At 48.2% G+C, this 19,216-nt stretch overlaps 1 protein-coding gene across 3 annotated transcripts in view; it reads right to left on the bottom strand.

Moving 5' to 3' along the window:
• Positions 1 to 19,216, bottom strand: part of CHST11 (carbohydrate sulfotransferase 11) — a 241,142-nt gene that overhangs the window by 111,410 nt on the left and 110,516 nt on the right. For all 3 annotated transcript variants that reach the window (XM_006205880.4, XM_006205879.4, XM_072973082.1), the window contains one exon: positions 16,184 to 16,269. In XM_006205880.4, the coding sequence (XP_006205942.1) occupies positions 16,184 to 16,269 (86 nt within the window). The remainder of the gene's footprint in view (positions 1 to 16,183; positions 16,270 to 19,216) is intronic.

The following is a 19,216-nucleotide window of genomic DNA, read 5'->3' on the forward strand; positions in this document are numbered from 1 at the left end:
CTGAGGTTTGCACATAATTGCTCTGACAATTCCCCTAGTCTCGCAGCTGAAATTTAGTGCATCTTAATGAGATGCATAATTGCTCAGCACAATGCTTTGATTCACCAACCATCATGCAACTCGGCTTGGCAATTCATTTCCCACCCATCTTCCCTCAATAAAGTCTCCAGGTTTCACTTCTCCTGCCTGAGACACTGAGCCCAAGCTTTGTGTTTCTCCAGAGCCTTCATTCATCACAGTCATTTTGCAATTTCCAGAATGGGGATCATTTTGGGCCAAAGGCACTGTTGTTCAAGAAATATCTCACAGCAGTAGAAGGAAGCTTTGAGAGGTTGGTGCTCTCTCCTATCCCCAAATAAGATGAATGTAATTGAAATTAAATAGCCCTTTCCGGATTTCATCATGCAACTGCAGACAGGAGAGCTGGGTGGCCAGCACCCAAAATTTTTCTACATGCATGCTTTATCCACCACAGGTGGCCTGGACCACGATTGTACATCAACAACAAAATACTAACAACCAGATTAAGCTCAGTCCTCTACAGTTTACAAATGCTCTCATCATCTCACCATCTCTCCCGAGAGGCACTCTTATTCCTGTTTTTAGAGGTGAAAGACGTGAGCCCTGGGAGTCTTCTTGACTTGCTCAAGAAAGCCCTTGTAGGGTCGGGAGGCTAGGACCTGAACTCAGGGCTCTGGCTCTCAGCAGTGTCTAAAGCAGAGGTTGTCTGTGGACCAAATCCCGCTGTGCCCATCATATTGCCGATGGCTGCTTTCAGACTCCAGTGGCAGAGCTGAGTTGTTTCAATGGAGTCCTAAACTTTGACTGTCTAGAAAACATTTGCAAACCTCTGGTCCAGAGCTTGAGGCACCAACTTAGTTTAGCACTTTGGAAGGGTTCAGTAGAGCGAGAGGTACTTAGAGAACACTGGCAGTGTTACGTAATCATGAAGGAAAATCTTGACAAATGTAACACCGTTAACTCCTAATATGTATGTGGTTCTTTTTTTAAAAATGTATTGACTAAACAAAGTGATAGTAACTATGGGAACCCATCAACAAAACTGCTCTTATGTAAATGTCAGGTGACGTGTACAGTCGTCACAAAGATGTTTACAAATGTAAGGGTCTGGGTGCTGTCATCTCAGCCAATCCCCGAAGGTTCCTGAGCCACGATGAGCAGAGCCTCGGCCAGCAGGGATGTGGGCTCACAACGTGCATTTGTTGGGCATTTCCTGCTACCTCCCTTATGCTCAAAACAATCTCTGAGGAAGGCAGTATCACCACCACCTTTGTCATCATACTCACCACACTGCTGCTAGATTCTGCTTTCCTGATATCACAGACCCACATCTCGGACTCCAAATATGGGTGGGAACTGGTGTGTTAGTTTCCTGAGGCTGCTGTAACAAATCACCACAAAACCAGTGACCTAAGACAACACAAATTTGTTTTCTTACAGTTCTGGAGGTAGAGTCAAGGCGTTGGTAGTTCCTTCTGGAGGCTCTTAGGGAGAATCTATTCCCATGCCTTTCCCAGCTTCTTGGAGGCCACCTGCATCCCTTGGCTGATGGCCCCTTCCTCATATCACCCCGACCTCTGCTTCCATCCAGCATCCCATCTCCACCTCCCACTGTGACTGGGACCCTCTTGTCACCCTTTAATTATGCTGGATACATCCACGTAATCTAGGATGGGATAATCTTCCCATCTGAAAATCCTTCACTTAATCACACCTGCAAAGTCCCTTTTGCCACGTAAGGTAACGTCGTCACGTGTTCCAGGCATTAGGATGTGGACATCCTTTGTGGGGCCGTTCTGCCTATCAGGGTTTAGGAGGCAAGCAGACACAGGCCTTGGGTTCTGAATGACCCTGGGGCAGGGGCGTGGGCAAGGATGGCACCAGACAGGGAGAGCGGACGTCTGCTCTGGTTCCCTTACCTTGGCTTAGCTTCATCTCTGAGTCAGGCTTGGCTTTTATTCCCCAAATAAATCCTTTCCCTGGACCTTGACTAAGGCACCCTCAAACCAGTGGCTGTGGTCCGTGGGGTTCCCTAGGACCCCACTGCACAAAGCTTGGTATCAGAAGCACCACCACCTTCTGAGGCTTGCACTGGATTCGGACATCCGCTATGTAGCAAGTTCAGTTTGAACAACACAACTGATAAAGGCAAGCTGGGTTTCCTAGGCTCAAGACAGACTGAACCTTGCGCACTAATCTGAGAACAAATGGCAGCAATTTGCCAGGGGCTGTTTTTGGCAAGGCCTTTTCTCAGCAAGATACTTATCACTCCTTCCCCTTGGATGGAGTTACAGCATAAAATCTGGGGAAGGAGACTCAATTATCAACTGCAATCGACTCTCCTCCTAGCTCCTGGCTCTTATTTCAATGCGATCTAGGCCTGAATCCCAACAATCACTTTCTTTTTCGGCAAAAAAGAAAACCACAGTGTTATATGTTGTTTTCTGATAAGACAACGAACAAACCAACCCACAAAAGCAGCTTGTTTTGCCACTTGCTCGAGAAAAACGACACTTCACTCTGAGTGAGTAACAAAAATAATAATGAAGTTTTAAATAAAGAATTTCAGGTCCTCTAGTGCTTCTCATGAAGAAAGGGGTTGGCAAATTATTTCTTTTGTACTGCTCTCTCAGGACCTCAGTTCTGAAGAAAGCGATGAATCAGCCCATTTCTTGGCACTGGTTAAAGGCATCTTGGAAGAGAAGGCTATTGGTTAACATGAGGTCTGGAGATTATGTGTGGATTTCTATTTCTCATTCAATCCCTTTCCCCTATGACCATGAATAATTAGATATCAGCTGCCTCTGAACTCCCCTCTATCTGCCAATTCCTTTAAAAAGTCACATTTCTTTTCAGGCACCAGCTCATCTATCCTGTGGAATGAAGGAAAACCTACTGAGAGCCAAGGTCCAGATTCTAAGTGGAGATTAACTGTTCCATGAATGAGAGAGACCCAGTGCGGCAATGCGAGAAAGCAGGGGTACCATTGGTGAGCTGGGCTCTGTGGTGACAAAATGCGTTTGAGGGACAAGTTCCAAGACTCCTAATTTCCAAATGTCATGCAAGGATGCAATTTCCCTGCAGAAGGAGATGAAATTTTCAAGCAGCTCCACCAGTCCTAGAACGAAGGCTCTTCAGGAATGACAATTACAGAATTATAAAGCTGCTATGCTGAGGGCTTGGCTGGGCTCACTTGTTAGCTGAGGGACCCTCTGAAAGATGACAAGCTGCCCCTTATTAACGGACTTCCAGGCTGCTCTCAGAAAGTGAAACCCAGAACAATCCATCTGCAACAACCAACGGCTGTGCGTGAGTCTGCTTCATTCTTTACTCTCAGTGATCAGTGGGTCTGGGGGTGAGTTAACTCCTACCATTTCCTCTGCCGGATGCTGCTGTGGTCTGTGCGAGGCTGTGGAACCAACACGGATCCAGCAGAAGCCCAGTGGATCTACCAATTAGTGTGGCCAATCCTTCCCCACGTGGGCAGCCCCTACCCTGCCCTTACCAAGCTGCCTGCTTTTGGTGGCTCTGTGCTTCTTATTAATTAGGAAGGAGACCTAGAATCAGCCTGATTCCTGTTTGAACACTGTTACTTGGTTGAGGCTCTGGCCAGTGGATGAAAAGTGGCTGACAGATGGTGTCTCCACTGAGCTCATAACACAGACCCAGGAAGATGACTGAAAACTGACTCCTCGCTCCTGACAAGAATGAACTCAGGAGACAATTACAGATGGTCACTGTGCCTGAGCAGGGAAGAACTCAGAAAAACAGTCTTCCAACTCTTAAACCCTCAGATGCACTTCCTGTAACTTCGCTGTTTCAGATACCGTCTCTGACCTGAGCAATCTCATTCGTGGTTTAAGGATGTGCGGTCTGACTCATGAGGAGTCTGAGTGAGGCTCTGGGAGAGGCTGAGAAGCCAGGAAGTGGAGAAAAGTTGCCAGCACAGAGTGCAGGCGGATACATGCCCCCATCCTAGGAAGGTCTCAGGAGTGGCAACCTTTACCCAGGTATGTCCCGAGCGCCATGATCCCCACCCACCCAGGGCAGGCAGGAGCCAGCCATTTGCAAGTTTTCCCTCAGGGGAAGAGGGGAGTTCATCTCTACCTAAGGACCAGTGAATTAAGAATCAAAGGAGTTCAGGTCACTCATGGAGTCAAAGAATCTCTATACCCACCGAGCTGGCGAGGTGGCCTGGCCCCAGGAGCAACAGGCTACCGATCTGGATTGAGCTGTGGCTCTGCAGCTCCTCAGCTGGACTGGATGACCCTGCATGGGTTACTTTAAAAGACAATAACGCCTCTCTGTACCTCGGTTTCCCCATCTGAAAAATGGGGAATGCTGCATTTGAAAAGCAGTAACAGGTTATTTGAAAGTGAGGCACTATAAACATCATTGGGCAAGAGAAGCTCCTCTTGAGAGTCTGTTGCTAGATACCAAATTGTGATGACAATTTTTCTGGAAGGAAGACGAGTGGGAAGTTTTCAAGGTGAAAACATAAAGGTCAAAAAACAATACTCGCTGACATATCTGACTGTTTCCAGCTCCTGTTCTAGGCCCTTGACACAAATCAACTCATTAAATCTTCATAACAATCCGAAGAGGTAGGTGCTGCTATTATCCCCATTTTACAGATAAAGAAACTGAGGCACCCAGAGATGAGATAACTGACTTGTTACTCTGCCTGCAAGTATAGATTTGAACCCAGAAAGCCTGGTTCCAAGACCCCCAGTTTTAACAGCTACACTATGTAGCCTCTTCAGCTAAAATTAATCATTTATGTCCCACTTTGAGATAGTTGCCGAAGATCACAGTGCTAGGAAGTGGGAAGAAGCAGAAATCTGAGCTCAGGACTTATGGCTCTAAATTCCATTTTCTTCCCATTAAACTGCATTGTTTGAGACTTGCTGTGCCTGGTATTTGGGGGCAGTTGGGGAGGGGTGGGCTGGGGCTGGGAGGGAGGATGACACCTAAAAACATCATTTGGAAGTAGAGGCCGGAGGGAGGGTGGGAGCGCATGGACGGCCTCCCGTGGGCTCCTCCTTCCTAACAAAGTGAGGTCAAGAACAGCCCAGTTGTGAAGGGAACAAACTCAGACTGCAGCCACCCACGGGAGCCCAGTTCAGCTCCTCACCCTGCAAATCCCCTTCACCCCAGGGACCCAGCACCCAGGAAGGACAACACAGCCTTTTAAGGGCATCATAGTGGCTTTCACTTCCAGGGTCCCCGTTCAAAGCCACATCTGTTTCACAGTTAATGTGTCCAGAGGACCCAAGAGGCTGTCCATCCATCTAGCCCACCAGGGGACTCCAGCTCCCTGCCACTATCAAGCACCCCATGTGCATAAACATAGCATCTGCCTTCTAAGTCTTCAGAAAGCTTGGCTTCCTGCCAAGCTCCAGGAAGGGTAAGGACCACTTCTTCGTCCCTGCCTCTGAAATCCATGCAGACTCGGCACCACCTGTCCTTTGTTGTCTAAGGCAGGAGTCCCCAGGGAGTGGGCTGCTCTCTCAGGAGCCCTCTCCAGTTAATGTGGGTGCAGAGTACCCAGGACCCTGTTAAAATGCAGGTTTCCATTCGGCAGGCTGGGGTGGTGGCCAAGGTTCTGCATTTCTAACAAGCTCTCAGGTGAGGCCTTGGCTGCTGGTCACAGGACCTGTTCTTGAGCAGGAAAAACCCAGAGCAACTGGTTCTCAAACTGGGCTATACATTGGAATCAACTGGGAGCTTTTAAAAAAAAGTACCGACACACAGACATTCTTATCTAGTGGGCTGAAAGTGTGGATTTAAAAATTTTTCTTTTTTGATTCCGAAAGCAGCCAAAACGGAGACTCTCTGCTCTAGAAGATGGAGTTCCTTTTTTATTATCCCCCATTTTTAAAAACTGAAGTATAGTCAGTTTACAGTGTTGTGTCAATTTCTGGTTGGAGCCCCCTTTTAACAGAGATGAACTGGCTCCTTGGAGCTCTGCCCTCCAATGGATCTGATCTGAATTTCAATTTGCTCATCTGTCCTCATGGATCACTCATTCCCTCCTTTCTGGCTTTTGTGCCTGAATAATGGTAACAGCAAACAGCAAACACATCAGCCTTGCCCCATTCCAGTCACCTTTCTAAGCACTTCATGTGTCCGCATTTACTTAATCCTCACAAGAACCCTATGAGGTAGGTGCTAGGATGTCTTATCCTCATTTTACAGGTGAAGAAACCGAGGCACGGAGAAGGTAAGACGCGTCATCAAGTCACACAGCTGGCAGGGCATGGCTTGGGCTTCCAGCCGGTTCCAAGGTCTGCGCTCTTAATCACTTTCAGGGCCTCAAACATTCCCGTTTCTCCCAGAACTTTCCCCCAGACACTGGGACGGGACGTGAGGCCTGGATCCAAGCAAGTGGTGAGCTTGCCCAGCTCTGAACAGCCAAGCCCTGCATTGGCAAGACTCTTGATGTCTGTGGATACCTGTGGATATCCTGCAGAGAACTTGCTGGAGATAGAACAGACAACCAGAGCTATTTCTCCAATCATCCAAGCGACTGCCAGAACTATATGTTGGCCATTCTGTGGCTTTAAACCTCTGATTTAAGACGAAGAGAAGGAAATATTTCAATAGGCCATTTTAGGCAGCAGCGGAGTCTGCCCAGGTGTCACACCCCTGTGGCATGTTCCAGAACGACCAGCTGCTTTCCAGAGCAGCTCTGCACCTGCCAAGCCTGGGGTGAGGCCAACCTGGCAGTGTCCCCTGGCGTGGCCATGTAGATACTGAACAGCAGAACACTGGCTGTAGACGCTGGAGCTGCAGACCTTTCTAGAGGTTAGGAGCTACAATCAAATCGGTTTTTACACATCCCTGGCCTGCCGGTCCTAATCAGAGGGGTGTGGATGGGGGTGCCCGCTCAGGAGGGACCGTGCTCCCGTGCCTGGGTAGTCAGTGTGTCCTCTCCTCTTTGCTGCTGTTTGTGCGGGGGAGGGTGGAAACAGACATTCCTCTCTGTACCACCTGTCCTGTGCCTCTGCTCCATCATGGTGACAAAGGCTATGCACACACCAGAGCACACACATCCACCTGCACACGCCTCGTCTAATTTAATTCCATCTCTACGCTCCCCCAGCATCATGCACCGAACTCAGACAGAGCTCCGTTTTGTGACGGTCAGTTTATTGGCCTGACTTGCCCATTTGATAATGAACCACAAAGGACATCTTTGTCTTAAATGCTCCAGCATCTGGCAAACTACTATGCATACAGTAGGTGTCATGGGTTGCACTGCACCCCTCTAAATTCATATGTTGAAGTCTTAACCCCGGTACCCAAGAATGTGACCTTACCTGGAAAGAGAGTTATTGTAGATATAATTATTTAAGATGAAGTCCTACTAGAGCAGGTGGGCCCTGAGCCAGTGCATTTGGAATCCTTATAAAAAACAGAAGGTTGGACACAGACACACACACAGGGACAACTCCACGTGAGAACAAAGGCAGAGACTGAGGCGATGCTTCTACAAGCAAGGAATGCCTAATATTACCAGCCACCTGCCAGAGGCTAGGTAAGGGGCGTGGAACAGATGCCACCCCGGGTCTCGGAAGGAAACAACCGTATCAACACCTTGATCTCAGACTTCTGGCTTCCAGAACTGGGAGACAATACATTTCTGTTGTTTAAGCTGCCCAGCTTGCGGTCCTGTGTTACAGTAAGCAGCCACAGCAAATGAATACAATGGGTATATGGAAAGTGCGGGAAGGAAAGGTGGTGTCCAGGAATTTCAGTTCTGTATCATTTAATGCATGTTTATTGAGTTTCTACTTGTGCTTCACTCTATGGAAGAAGGAGGGAAGGAGGGAGAGGGTAGGAAGAAAGAAACAGGGCTGGATGTGGGCTGTGTATTGAGGAAGGGCGAGGTCTGGATTAAGCAGCCCCTTGCCCTTCCCCCATTCTTTTTTGAGTCTCTGACTCACTTTCTGCAGTCCTTTCAAGCATCCAATTCCCTGCATACATTCTCTCTACCCTCCACACACTGTCACATGCCAGTCTCAAGAGAGAATCTTATAAAAACGAAGCTGAGATGTAAATGACCAGCATCTAAGTGTCAGCCCTTCCACAGTCCTTGCACTTACATTTTGGGAAGGATGTTTTTTAGGGGAACCGTCAGGCATATGACATATGGCCAGCCCAAAGTGAAATGTGCTGGGTCCAATACACATGAGATTTCAAAGACTCGGTACAAAAACAAGAATGTCAACTATCTTAATATTTTTATTGATTACATGTAGCAATGGTCACATTTTGGTTATACTGGGTTAAATATATTATTAAAATGAATTCCACCTGTTTTTCTTTCTACTTTTAAAAATGTGACTACCAGAAAATTTCAAACAACATACGTGAGTCATATATCTTGTGAATAGATAGCACCATTCTAGAAGGACATTTAACTGAGTTTGAAGAGGGGGGAAATCAGGGAGGGCTTCCTGGAGGTTTCACCTGCGCTTTAAAAAAACAACAGCCAAAAAACCCGGCATTGACTGAGCAGCTTGCCATGTGCCCAGAACTTGTTATTTATATTCTAATTTAATCCTTAATAACTGAACAGTTGGTATTTTATTCCTACTTTAAAAGCAAGGTCTCCAGTGCTTAAAAAAGGTTCAGCTGTTGGCCCCAGAGTCCACAGTAATTAGTGCTAGAGGCAGGGTGAAAACCCTGCTCCCCACCAGACCTGCAGGCTAACTTCGCCATCAAGAGGATGGCAGGATGGGGGGAGGCCAACACCCACCCCTACACCCCACCCCGCCCCCATGTCTTTCCTACAGAGAATCTGAAAACAAGCCAGGGCTTTGTTTCAGTTCTATCCAATCCAACAAGGTTAAAATCCAGTTGGCTGAGAAGCTCCTTGAGTTGTATAATTTACAGAAAAATCAAATTATGTAGAGGCCTCTTATAATTGAGGGTAATTTAGGAAATAACTTTCCGAAAATGGCAGATTTTACAGCTGTGTTACCATTTGGAAATTGCTAAGGTCGTTTTGTCACTTGAATGCCCTCCTCTAGCTGAAATATGCCAGAGTATACCCACACAGACTGACACAGAAGAACCCCATTAGAGCACTGAGCTATCCAGATTTGAATATATCGGGTCAAATCAGGCTTCCAGAAACAGAACAACTGCCTATAAAAACTGAATGAAATGTAGACCAATCAATAAAATCAATGGCATCACATGAACACAGCCCAGAGATGGTCTTATTTTAACAACAATTACTGAGGCACTTAGCTAACTACTGGGGGTCTGACTAACACAACCACAGGAGACCTTTACAACATAACAGCTGCATCTGCCCATTTTCCAGGATGTGGGCTGAGCATCCACATGCACACACACTCCCACACAGAGGCACTCATGGCCTTACAATCAGCACAGCGGGCTTCCCAGTAGCAGAGTCTACCAGACACATAATCTGAATCAAAAATTTTAGCTCACGATGAACAGCTACTGGCTTCCAGGCAGGAGAAAATCATCCGTCTTCTTATCATTTAACAAAATTCCAAGTGTGCACCCGCCAAATGTCTGAGTCTGCAGTGCCAGGGACATAGCAGGGTTCCAGACCCCTTAAGAAAAGTCCCAGGTCACCTAACTCAACCCAGATCACTGACAGCTACTGATGATCACCAACTCTCAAATCTGCAAGCCAGGAATCACGCTCTTATTTTACAGATACGGAAATCAAGGCTTGGAGAGGTTAAGTAATTGCCCTAGGTCATACACCTGGGCTGCGACCCCTCATTCCTTCCAGCATCCAGTCCTCTCCTCTGACCTGAATTGTGACGGACTCTAGATCTTCCATCTGGCCCAGCCTGATTGGAAACCCGACCAGGGCACTTTCCCTGGTTCAAGAATAATGGAGCCACAGTGAAAAAGGTGGCCCACTGTCCCTGGTTTTTGCAATGGGCTTTACTCATCTTTTGTAATTTGCAATTAATAATGAAGCATTCTCTTGAGTGCTGTGTGTAAGATCAGGTTGATGTAATATTTCATCTTTGCCAGCCAGCTGCCGTTCTGCTAGGCTGACAGTAAGTAATATCTTTGCATAAGGAGCCAGTCCACAGCTAAATCAATTAATCACTCTTTGGCTGGTAGACAGCTGTTGGGTCAAAGCAAGATAATTAGATGGACTTGTCATTTACCAGGCGGTTGGTAAGGAAGGGATGAATTGACCAGTGTTGGGGGCTGTACAATGTCTGGTCTCTCATGCCTCCCCGCCGTGTATCCATCCACTCTGTGTCATTCTTCCCAAAGAACAATTTAAAAGGCAGAGAGTCCTTTCTCCCCTTCACATTTATTCATAAGACTGAAACTGATCCTTCCCAGATGCACACCTGATGCCTGGCAGGGAACAAGTCTGGGCTCTCCTTATGGGATTGAGAGCCATGTGGCTCAATTATCATTTAGACAGGGCTCCACCCAAAACTCTACCCAAGGGTTCCATTTCCTGGGTTTGTCCACATAATGAGTCTCCAATACTCAGGGCATCGATCCACGAACCTTCCAATGGAGCACATGAAGGAATGTGGTCTCTATGTCCTAGTGGACAAGGCTGAGTGCAAAGAAACTGACACAGGGCCTTCATATAGAAAGAGAGTAGGGAAGAGTGAGCAACCTCAGTGTACGTGCTTTGAGTTGCTTCTCAAGGAATGGGTCACGGGTTACGTGGGAATCAAAGATTGTAAAACTGGAGAGGCCCTTACAGAAAAGAATCTCCAACACAGTCTTTCTGGACTCTGGCTGTCCATCACAATCAACTAGGGATGGGGGAAAAACAGATGCCCCAGCCCTATCCCAGCCCAAGCAATACAGTCAGAATCTTGGGGTGGGGTTAAGGCCTGGGCACTGTATATTTTTTCAGAGGTCCTGAGTGCAGGAGGAGGTGTTGAGAAATGGATCTGATCCAATGCCTTCATTTTATAGACGAGGAGGCTGTAGGAAGGAGGGGACAGACCTCCTTAGAGAAGCCCCACAGTTAACAAGCAGCTGAGTCTGAAGCAGAAGCTGATTTTTAAGTTGCACACCATCTCTGTTGGGCTCCCCAGGACCATCAACCCTGATGACAGGTGAAGACTAAACCCTCCAGAAGGGTGAACAAGCCTTATCCAGCTGGTATCCACCTGTCTTTCCTGCCTCCTCCCCAACCAACCAGCTTCCAGCACACTCCATCACACCAGCCACAAACCCCTCACCATTCTCTGGACTGTCCCACCTGTGCACCTCACTCCTGCTGTTCCTTCCCTCTGTGATGCTGTTCCCTCTTCTCTGTCATGTCAAGTCTGATGCATCTTCAGAGGCCTGCCTCAAATGCCATCTCCTCTAGAAAGCCTCCCACTGTGTCCTGCACCTCAAACGGTTAACTGCTCACTCCAGATTCTCCTGTAACCTTTCCAAAGGCCTAGATCCCACAGTACTTAACAAGTTCTATTACCTACATGCTTTGTGTCTTTTTCCTCTGTTTATCTTATAAACATCTGCAGAAGAAACAAATCTTGGCAAGCCTTGCTCAGAAAGTGATTTAGGTTGGGACTAGGAAGTTTCCCACTCCCTGCCTCCTTGGATGATTCAGGCTTTTATCAATCTAAAACTGAAACAAAGATCCTGGCTTCCAAATGGCACCAAGCTGCGCTGTTCCATCGCAGGGTGAGGGTGACTCTTGCTTAGCCTGGCTCCAGCCCGGAGACCAAAGGCCCTTCCAAGTATCGGGTTCAGTGAGGAAAAAAGAAATCTGCAATCATTTATAGGACATCTATTGTGCATTCCATACCATAAGCCTTGGCCCCGGCCTTCAGGAATTTTACAACTATCCCGAGCACATCCCAGATCTCAGCTTCAGTCGCTGTGAAAGAGAACCTCGAGTAAGCATTTTTCCACCTGGGAAACATAAAGGGAGAGGCTCTCTTCCTCCTACGATCTTGCAGGTCAGACAGACCCTCGCTACCGTTCAGAAGCTGTGCGATCCTCGCAAGTTGCTTAGCTCTTGTGGGCCTCAGTTAACTTATCTAAAAAATGGGATTCTCAGATACCTTCCTTTCAGGATTGCTGTGAAGATTCCATGAGATGTGTGTCCTGAAGAGTCACTGACATGTGTTACACATTCTATGAACAGTAACTTTCTTCCTTTCTCTTTCCCTTCCTTCTTTCCTTCTTACCTCCCCCTTCTCTCCATCCTTCCTCCTGGAGCCTACCTTTCGGGGAAGTAAATTTACTTCAACACATTAAGACTGGATCAATAAGAGTTCAATAATAATAATAATAATATTACAATAATAATAATAATTACTATTATTAAATACTGACAGGTCAAAAGATTATATTGACTGGTCCTCAGAGGCCCTAGGAAGGCTCACAGACCGCTGGTACCTTGTGGAAGCTTCCTAGACTCAGCATTTACCAGTTCCTGGTCAGCCCCCGGCTGAGCATCTGTCTTCTCGGAACATGGTAATCACAGAGCCAAGTAGAAACGCTAAAGAAAGAACCAGGCAGGGCAGGGCCGAACCACATGAGTGATGCTGGGAAGATTTCAGGGAACCCACGAGAGGACTGGGAGGTGGGCGAGGCAGGACAAGCTGTCTTGCCCTTGCTGGCATTTGAGAGGCAATTATGCCCTATTAATGGCTGACAGCCCAGCTCTGCCTTGCAGTCTGAGCTGAGCCGGGCGGCCCACAGATGTGCTCGGCCCACAAATATGCAGTTGGCAACTCCTGAACTTTCGGTGACTTGACGCCAGCTGATCTGATCAGCAATTACGTTTTATTTTAGGGCCAGGAAGACAACAGAGAACCAGGAAAATTATAAGACATCAGAGTGCAGTTTTTCTAAGAATATCAACTACAAACTTTTTTTTTTCACGGATTGTTGTAACAGTTGGGGGTTTGCAAAGCACTAAAATAAGAAAACCTTGGACACTAAAATCAGATTATAGCCAGTCTTCCTAAGGGAGCTTTTAAGCCTTTGTCCAATGAAAATCTGGGTGTGATTTTTTTTTTTTTTTTGGATGGAGTAACTCCTGCCGAGAGAACTTTGCTGTGACAGTGACTACAGCATGGAGATAAATGGATTTGTAGTCTGTCCTGGGTTTGAACCTTTACTCTGATTCTTACCAGCTGTGTGACTTTAGGCATGTAGGCATTTCTCTCCTTGACCTCAGTTCTCCCAAACATAAAACGGGGGTGTAATACCTAGCTTGGGGCTTAATACAAGCATCTGACGAGATGTTCATAAGCATCTAGAAAGCATCCGGTCTACAGCACCAGTACACGGCAACCAAGATGGTGCCTTCTTGCTGTAATGTTGGTTTCTTATCATCTAAAATAAACAGTTCCTGCTTTCACTGCCATATCAAACCCAAATAACCAGTCAGCAGAAAAAGGAGAAACGGCACCTCCAGGAGCAGTTGGGACTCTAGCAATTACAAGGTTTGTCCTCTGCCTCCGTGATAACATCAGTCCAGGCTTAGCGGCTTCCACAGCTTGGCTGGGAGGGGAACGGGAGAAACCACAACCAAGGCCGATTGGGTGCACTGTTTGTCAATATCTTGTGGACACAAAACCTAACCCGACTCAACAAGGTGCTCACTCCCTTCTGTCCTCTGAACTCCCCAGCCCGCAACGACCCCCAAAGATCACCAAGATGGTTTCTCCGAGCAGCACCACTGACTGAACTTGCGTGGGAAGAGAATATAATTGCAGCCTGTAAAGGAAATCAGCCTAAGAAAAAACATCCTGGGACAACATCCCGAGGAAACGGGGAGATCTTCCTGCAGGAACATTTTCCTGGTTACCAGCAAAAGGGGCCAGACAGCTTGCCCATGACATTCTGGAGAAGGGTGGTGACTCACCCACCTACGCCCACACAAATGGCTCCCAGAGCTGCCTCTCCAGCCCCACCTCCCCAACTAGTCCCCCAGGTCCGAGGCTCCTGCTCAGTGAGCATCTCACTCAACACCACCAGATGGAAGAGATAACCTCTTCCCAGGAAGGTTCTCTGCCCTTTGATTGGGTTACACATGGACCAAGCAGGGTCTCCCTTGCCAGGCAGCTTACTCAAGTCAACCCTGGAATAATAAAGAGAATCAGACGCAGAAGGCTAACCACACAGGCCCTGCTGGCCCTTTTGTGACCAGCACGTGGTACATGCAGCACGCAGTGGGGCACTTGTAATAGTGGAGAGAAAAATGAATGAGTGAATGAATGAATGCGTCTGGGAATGAACAAATTTCACAGAGGGCACCAAGCAAAGCACATCTTCTCGTGCAGCACTGCAAGGAAGGAACTGTTAGCACATAAAGGAGGAACGCAGCCTCAGGGCAGTTAAGGGTCTTGCCCACGCTAACGCAGCTGGCAAATGAGGACACCAGGCTTTGAACCCAGCCTAAATTCTAAAGGCAAGGCTTCCGATATTGAAGCCATTCTCATGACCACGATAATGACGAATCATGTTTACACAGCCCCTGATAGGTCAGTTATTTCCTCCTCCCAACATTCCAGGGAGATGCAAAAGCTGGCCCCTAAAGAGAACTCACCACACATTCAAGGTTGCACAAGCAGCTGGCAGTGAAGCAGGAGTTCGAACCTGGACTTCCATGCTTTCAATCATAGATATTTAGGGGCACCAGCTAGGGGTCAAGGCTAAAGATACAACAGTGACCAGCACAGTCTGTGGACTTCCTGCCCAGAGGGGCTTCAGAAATAGCTCTTCCCATGACACCATATGTTACCCACAAAATTTCCTCAGGAAAGCAGGAGTGCTTCAGCAGTTTTGTTTTGAAGGAGAAAGTGATCTGAGAGCAGATGATGTCTACTAAAAGACAGAGAAGGTTTGCATCTCACTAGCACGTGCTGTTTTCCCCATGGCTCACCAGAAACCCTCTCCTCCGTCAACGCTGGTGCTGCCTCTTCCCTAGGACCCTGTGTGAACAGGCTGGGAGACTTTCCTATAATTACCAGACTATTTGGGCACCAGACAAAACTCAAATCCAAATTCCCTGCTGAGTCACCAGAGAGCCCAGTAAAGGAGGCCTCAGGCAATCTGAGTTTGCAATGACCTGCCTAATCTGGCCTCATTGTGCTGAGCTCCAAAGTGGTGGGGCTGACAGGGAAGTGAAATCAAAGGGTTAGGCCACCCTTTTTGGCACAAACACGGGAATCCATTTTTTTCCAGAAGGGAGTGCGGGTGAAAGACAGGAAAGAGATGTGGGATCACAAAGTTCTCAGGCTCATCCTTCTGCAAGACTTCTGGGGATTCAGCACTTTTGAGGACCAAACATTATCTTCCTCCACCAATCACCTTGCTCACAGGAGTATAAAATTAAGAATTTGATACAAATTAAAACTCTGAGATTAGAGTTAAAGCAATACATTTTTCTCCCCTTTGTCAGCAGCTATCAAAGGTCAGCTGATGGGCCACGAGTTGTTCATTCACCAGCTCTTGGCATCACGAGCTAACTAACGTTCCCGCGAAAGGACCACCCTTGGAGTCCGCACATCAAGACCCAAACATATCACCAAGGCCATCACCACGACAGCCAGGTCACCTCTTTGCTCCTAGCTTTCCACAGAGGACAATTTTGCCTTGGTTGGAACTTACTTTGCTCAAAGAGGAACTCTTTTCATCATCAAGTCCGAACTTACCATGACAGTCACGTAGCAAAAAGTCCCCCCATGAGGGATTCTTGTCAAACTGGTGCAGCGCAGTAGGACTCTTGGGGGCATTGTCGGGCTCGGATAATTGGATGTGGGAGCAGGGCGGTGAGTTCGTCCCCATGTGAGCCTTCTTTGGGGGTGCCAAGGGGGAGACCCCACAGCCTGGCAGGCTCTGTAATTTCAGAGTCCCCCTTGCTGGCACCTGTGACCGTGTGGCTCCCAGGGATCCAAAACCTGGGCAGGTCTGAAAGCTCAGTCCAGCACTCCACCAAGCCGTTCCTCTAATTCTAACTATCTCTGACTAGAACTTCAGAGCCATTCCGTAGAGAAAGGGTGACCGAGACAGCAGCCACGGAAGGTAAAATGGCAAGTAAATCCCCAAAAGAACTGAATTCTGGAGTTTTCCAACCCCACCCTGTAATCCCCCACTCCAGAGAAACCGACACATGGAGACAGAGCCGAGCAGCAAGGCAGGTCGCAAGGCTTACCTGGGTCGGGCTGTACAGCTCCTGCAGGGGGCTTCGCGACCCCTTCCGGCAGCAGATGTCCACACCAAAGGGGCTCCTCCGCATGACTGAGGAGAGAAAGTGAAGGCTCATCAGAAATGGGCAACCAGTGTCTGCCAACTGACACAGAAAAAGGCCCAGAGGAGGAGAGAAGAAACGGGGAGGGGGAAGGGAGAGAGACTGGGCTTCTGGCAGAGCTGTTCCTTCATCCAGCACCATGGGGCCGCTGTGTCTTCCCCAACATTCAGGTCTGTCCACACCCAGAGGGACATAAATCATGCTGAAAATTCTTCCCAGCAAATCCTTGAGAAAATAAGACAGGCATCGGAAACGCTCAAATGAAGCCACTTGCAGAATACAGGGTAAAAGTTGTCCCCAGAGAGTGAGTTCTGCCAACACCAAGCTGGGTGCTATTTTTAAAATTTTGCACCTCCTCCCTCAGCAACCAGTTATGACCTCTTATTCCTGGTCCCCGAGCTGGGTGGTGAGTTCACCCCGGTGGGAGCCTCCTTGGAGGGTGCCGAGGGGGGGAAACGGCGCAGGGCCTTCCCACTGGCTAAGTCAGAGGCCTGGCCTCCCCAAAGCCTCTTGTAGATAGGTTATTGTTCATGAAAATATCAGGTTAAGGCAGACAGGATGAGGGTGTATGTTTCTAGACTGACAGAGAGAGCTCTTACAATTAACAAAAGAGGGGGAATTAAGCAAATGTCTCAAAAACCCAACAGCACTGAGGACACCAAGAACCGTTTTTAAAAGGAAAGACTCTTTTTTCATTCTTCTTGTTCACAAAACACCTTCAATTCATGCAGTCCCTCACACAGTGTCTAACACATAGTCACCTGCTTGATAATTATTTGTCGAAGGGACAGAGGGAGGGAGGGAAAGATGGAGGAGGGAGGGATGAATTAACGAAGTAACAAGTGCTTTCTTCCCATGCAGGAGGCCGTTTTCCTGTGGAATAATAGGGCGGGGCACGAGCAGAACAAGGAAAGCAGACCCATGCACGGGTCTAAAGAGTTCAGCCCTGTGTACTGGCAGCAGGGCGGGCAGCCCGCGTTTGGATCTTGACTCCACCTCATACCTGCTGTGTGACCTTAGGCAAGATACCTAACCTTTCTGTGCCTCTGTTTCTTCACCTGTAAAATGAAAGTGAGAAAAGGAGCTCCCTCCCTGGGTTGGTTGTGAAGATTAAATGAGTTATTATTCTCTGCACTGGCCAAAAAGTGTTTGTTATAAATTTCTAAAGCTACTGGAGATTATAAACTAGATTTACACATCACTTATGACAAAAAGTACCTGCCTCCTGGGAGGGAAAGTGGGAATGTCTCTATTTTTGAGACATCAAGGGAGCTGATGAGAAGTTACCTGACCTCGAGCCAGGCTTTGGGATTCTCTGACAGGAAAGCCAGGCAGCCAAAGAGGGCTGACCGGAGGGGGCTATCGCAGGCCCCTCTGCTCAGAAGCCAATCTGCGGTCAGAAAAGCCAGGAAAGCCATCTCCTCAAGTAGCCGATTACTTCTGGAAGGTCTCCAGGCTCCTTCTCATGCAGTTCTCCTTTGACTTGTCCCTCTGAGCCCCATAGGAACCCTGAGAGTGATCATCAATTCCAAGAAACTTGAAGCCGTCTCCTCTCCTCTCCTTTACTTCCTAGAGCGGGGTCGGCCAACCGTACCCATAAAGGGCGAGCGAGTACTTGGCTTTGAATCACACAGCATATGGGAACTCCTCAGTCTGGCCGGGGCCGTGCAGACGCCGCCCCAGACGGCACAGGAATGAACGGGTGGGGCCGCGTGCCAAAACACCTCCACTTCTGGACACAGAAATCCGAAGTCTATGTAATTCCCACATGCTAGGAGATCTTCTTTTGATTTTTTTCCAAGCGTTTCACAGAAACAGGCGGTGGGCCGGATATGGCCCCTGGGCTGTAGTTTGCTGACCCCTGCCCTCGGGTCGGCAGTACAAGCCCCAAACACACCCGACATGCCCTGTAGCCCCCTCTGGGGAGGGGGGAACCTGCAGGCAAGTGTCCACACATAAAAGCCATTAGAATTTGATTAAGTGGTCCGGGGAAACACTGGTTCTTTGTTCCTCCATGGTTGCCTCGAGAAGAGGAGGGTAAAATCCACGTTGTGTTTTTCTTTAATTTATTACTTCATTTTTCATTTCCACCCCAAACCAGGTAAACTGTTAAATGTATGCAGGTTGCCCTTGGTGCACAATGACCTAGCAACACTCTGGAGGAGAAAAAACAGCCATAAAACCTGTAAAATCATGCCCACGCCGTGCAAGGTTAAATTCTCCCCATGGCGGCAGTCTCCCCAAGACCTGTGGCTACAGGACCGCCACGGAGAAAACCCCACCATGGAGAAAACCCCACCACGCAACCCATTAAAAGTCAGCTTTTATGGGGGCTGTATTATTTCATTGGTTTATGTTTCTAATACGAGGCCTTTAAAATGCTTTGGCCGTGTGGGGCCTGCAACATGGGCCCTTTCCCAAGGCCGCCCGTCCCCACTGCTGCCTGCAGGCCTGCCCATGACTTCACTGGCGCCCAGTGACCCAGCTTCGGCACCCCAGGCCACAAAAGCCAAGGGGCCTTGTGTGCTTTTTATGGGGATGATAACAATCCCACCATTTAAGGCGCGCACCTTGTGGGCCAGGCACTTGGTTGACCGTAATCCTTCATACGGTGAGGAAAGGACCTGCATTTTACAGATAACCTCTCTGAGCCTCCCTTAACCTCAGGAACTTGACCAAGGTCAAGGCCATGTGGTGGGGAAGTTGCCAAGCTGAAGCTCAAACCTGATTCCTGGGCTCTTCCACACCCAAATGATAACAATGAGGACCTACTGTGTACGTGGGAAGCGAAGGAAGGATCAGCAATGATACATGTGAGTATATTTATCCTGGGTATGTCTACTGCAGCAGAGGAGGCTGAGTGACCAACACACACAGAGGGTGGCAGCTGACGTTTCGAGAGCATCCACGGTGTGCCAAGCAGTTCATGCCTTAACT

Source organism: Vicugna pacos, chromosome 12, assembly GCF_048564905.1.
Source record: "Vicugna pacos chromosome 12, VicPac4, whole genome shotgun sequence".
Taxonomy (NCBI): domain Eukaryota; kingdom Metazoa; phylum Chordata; class Mammalia; order Artiodactyla; family Camelidae; genus Vicugna; species Vicugna pacos.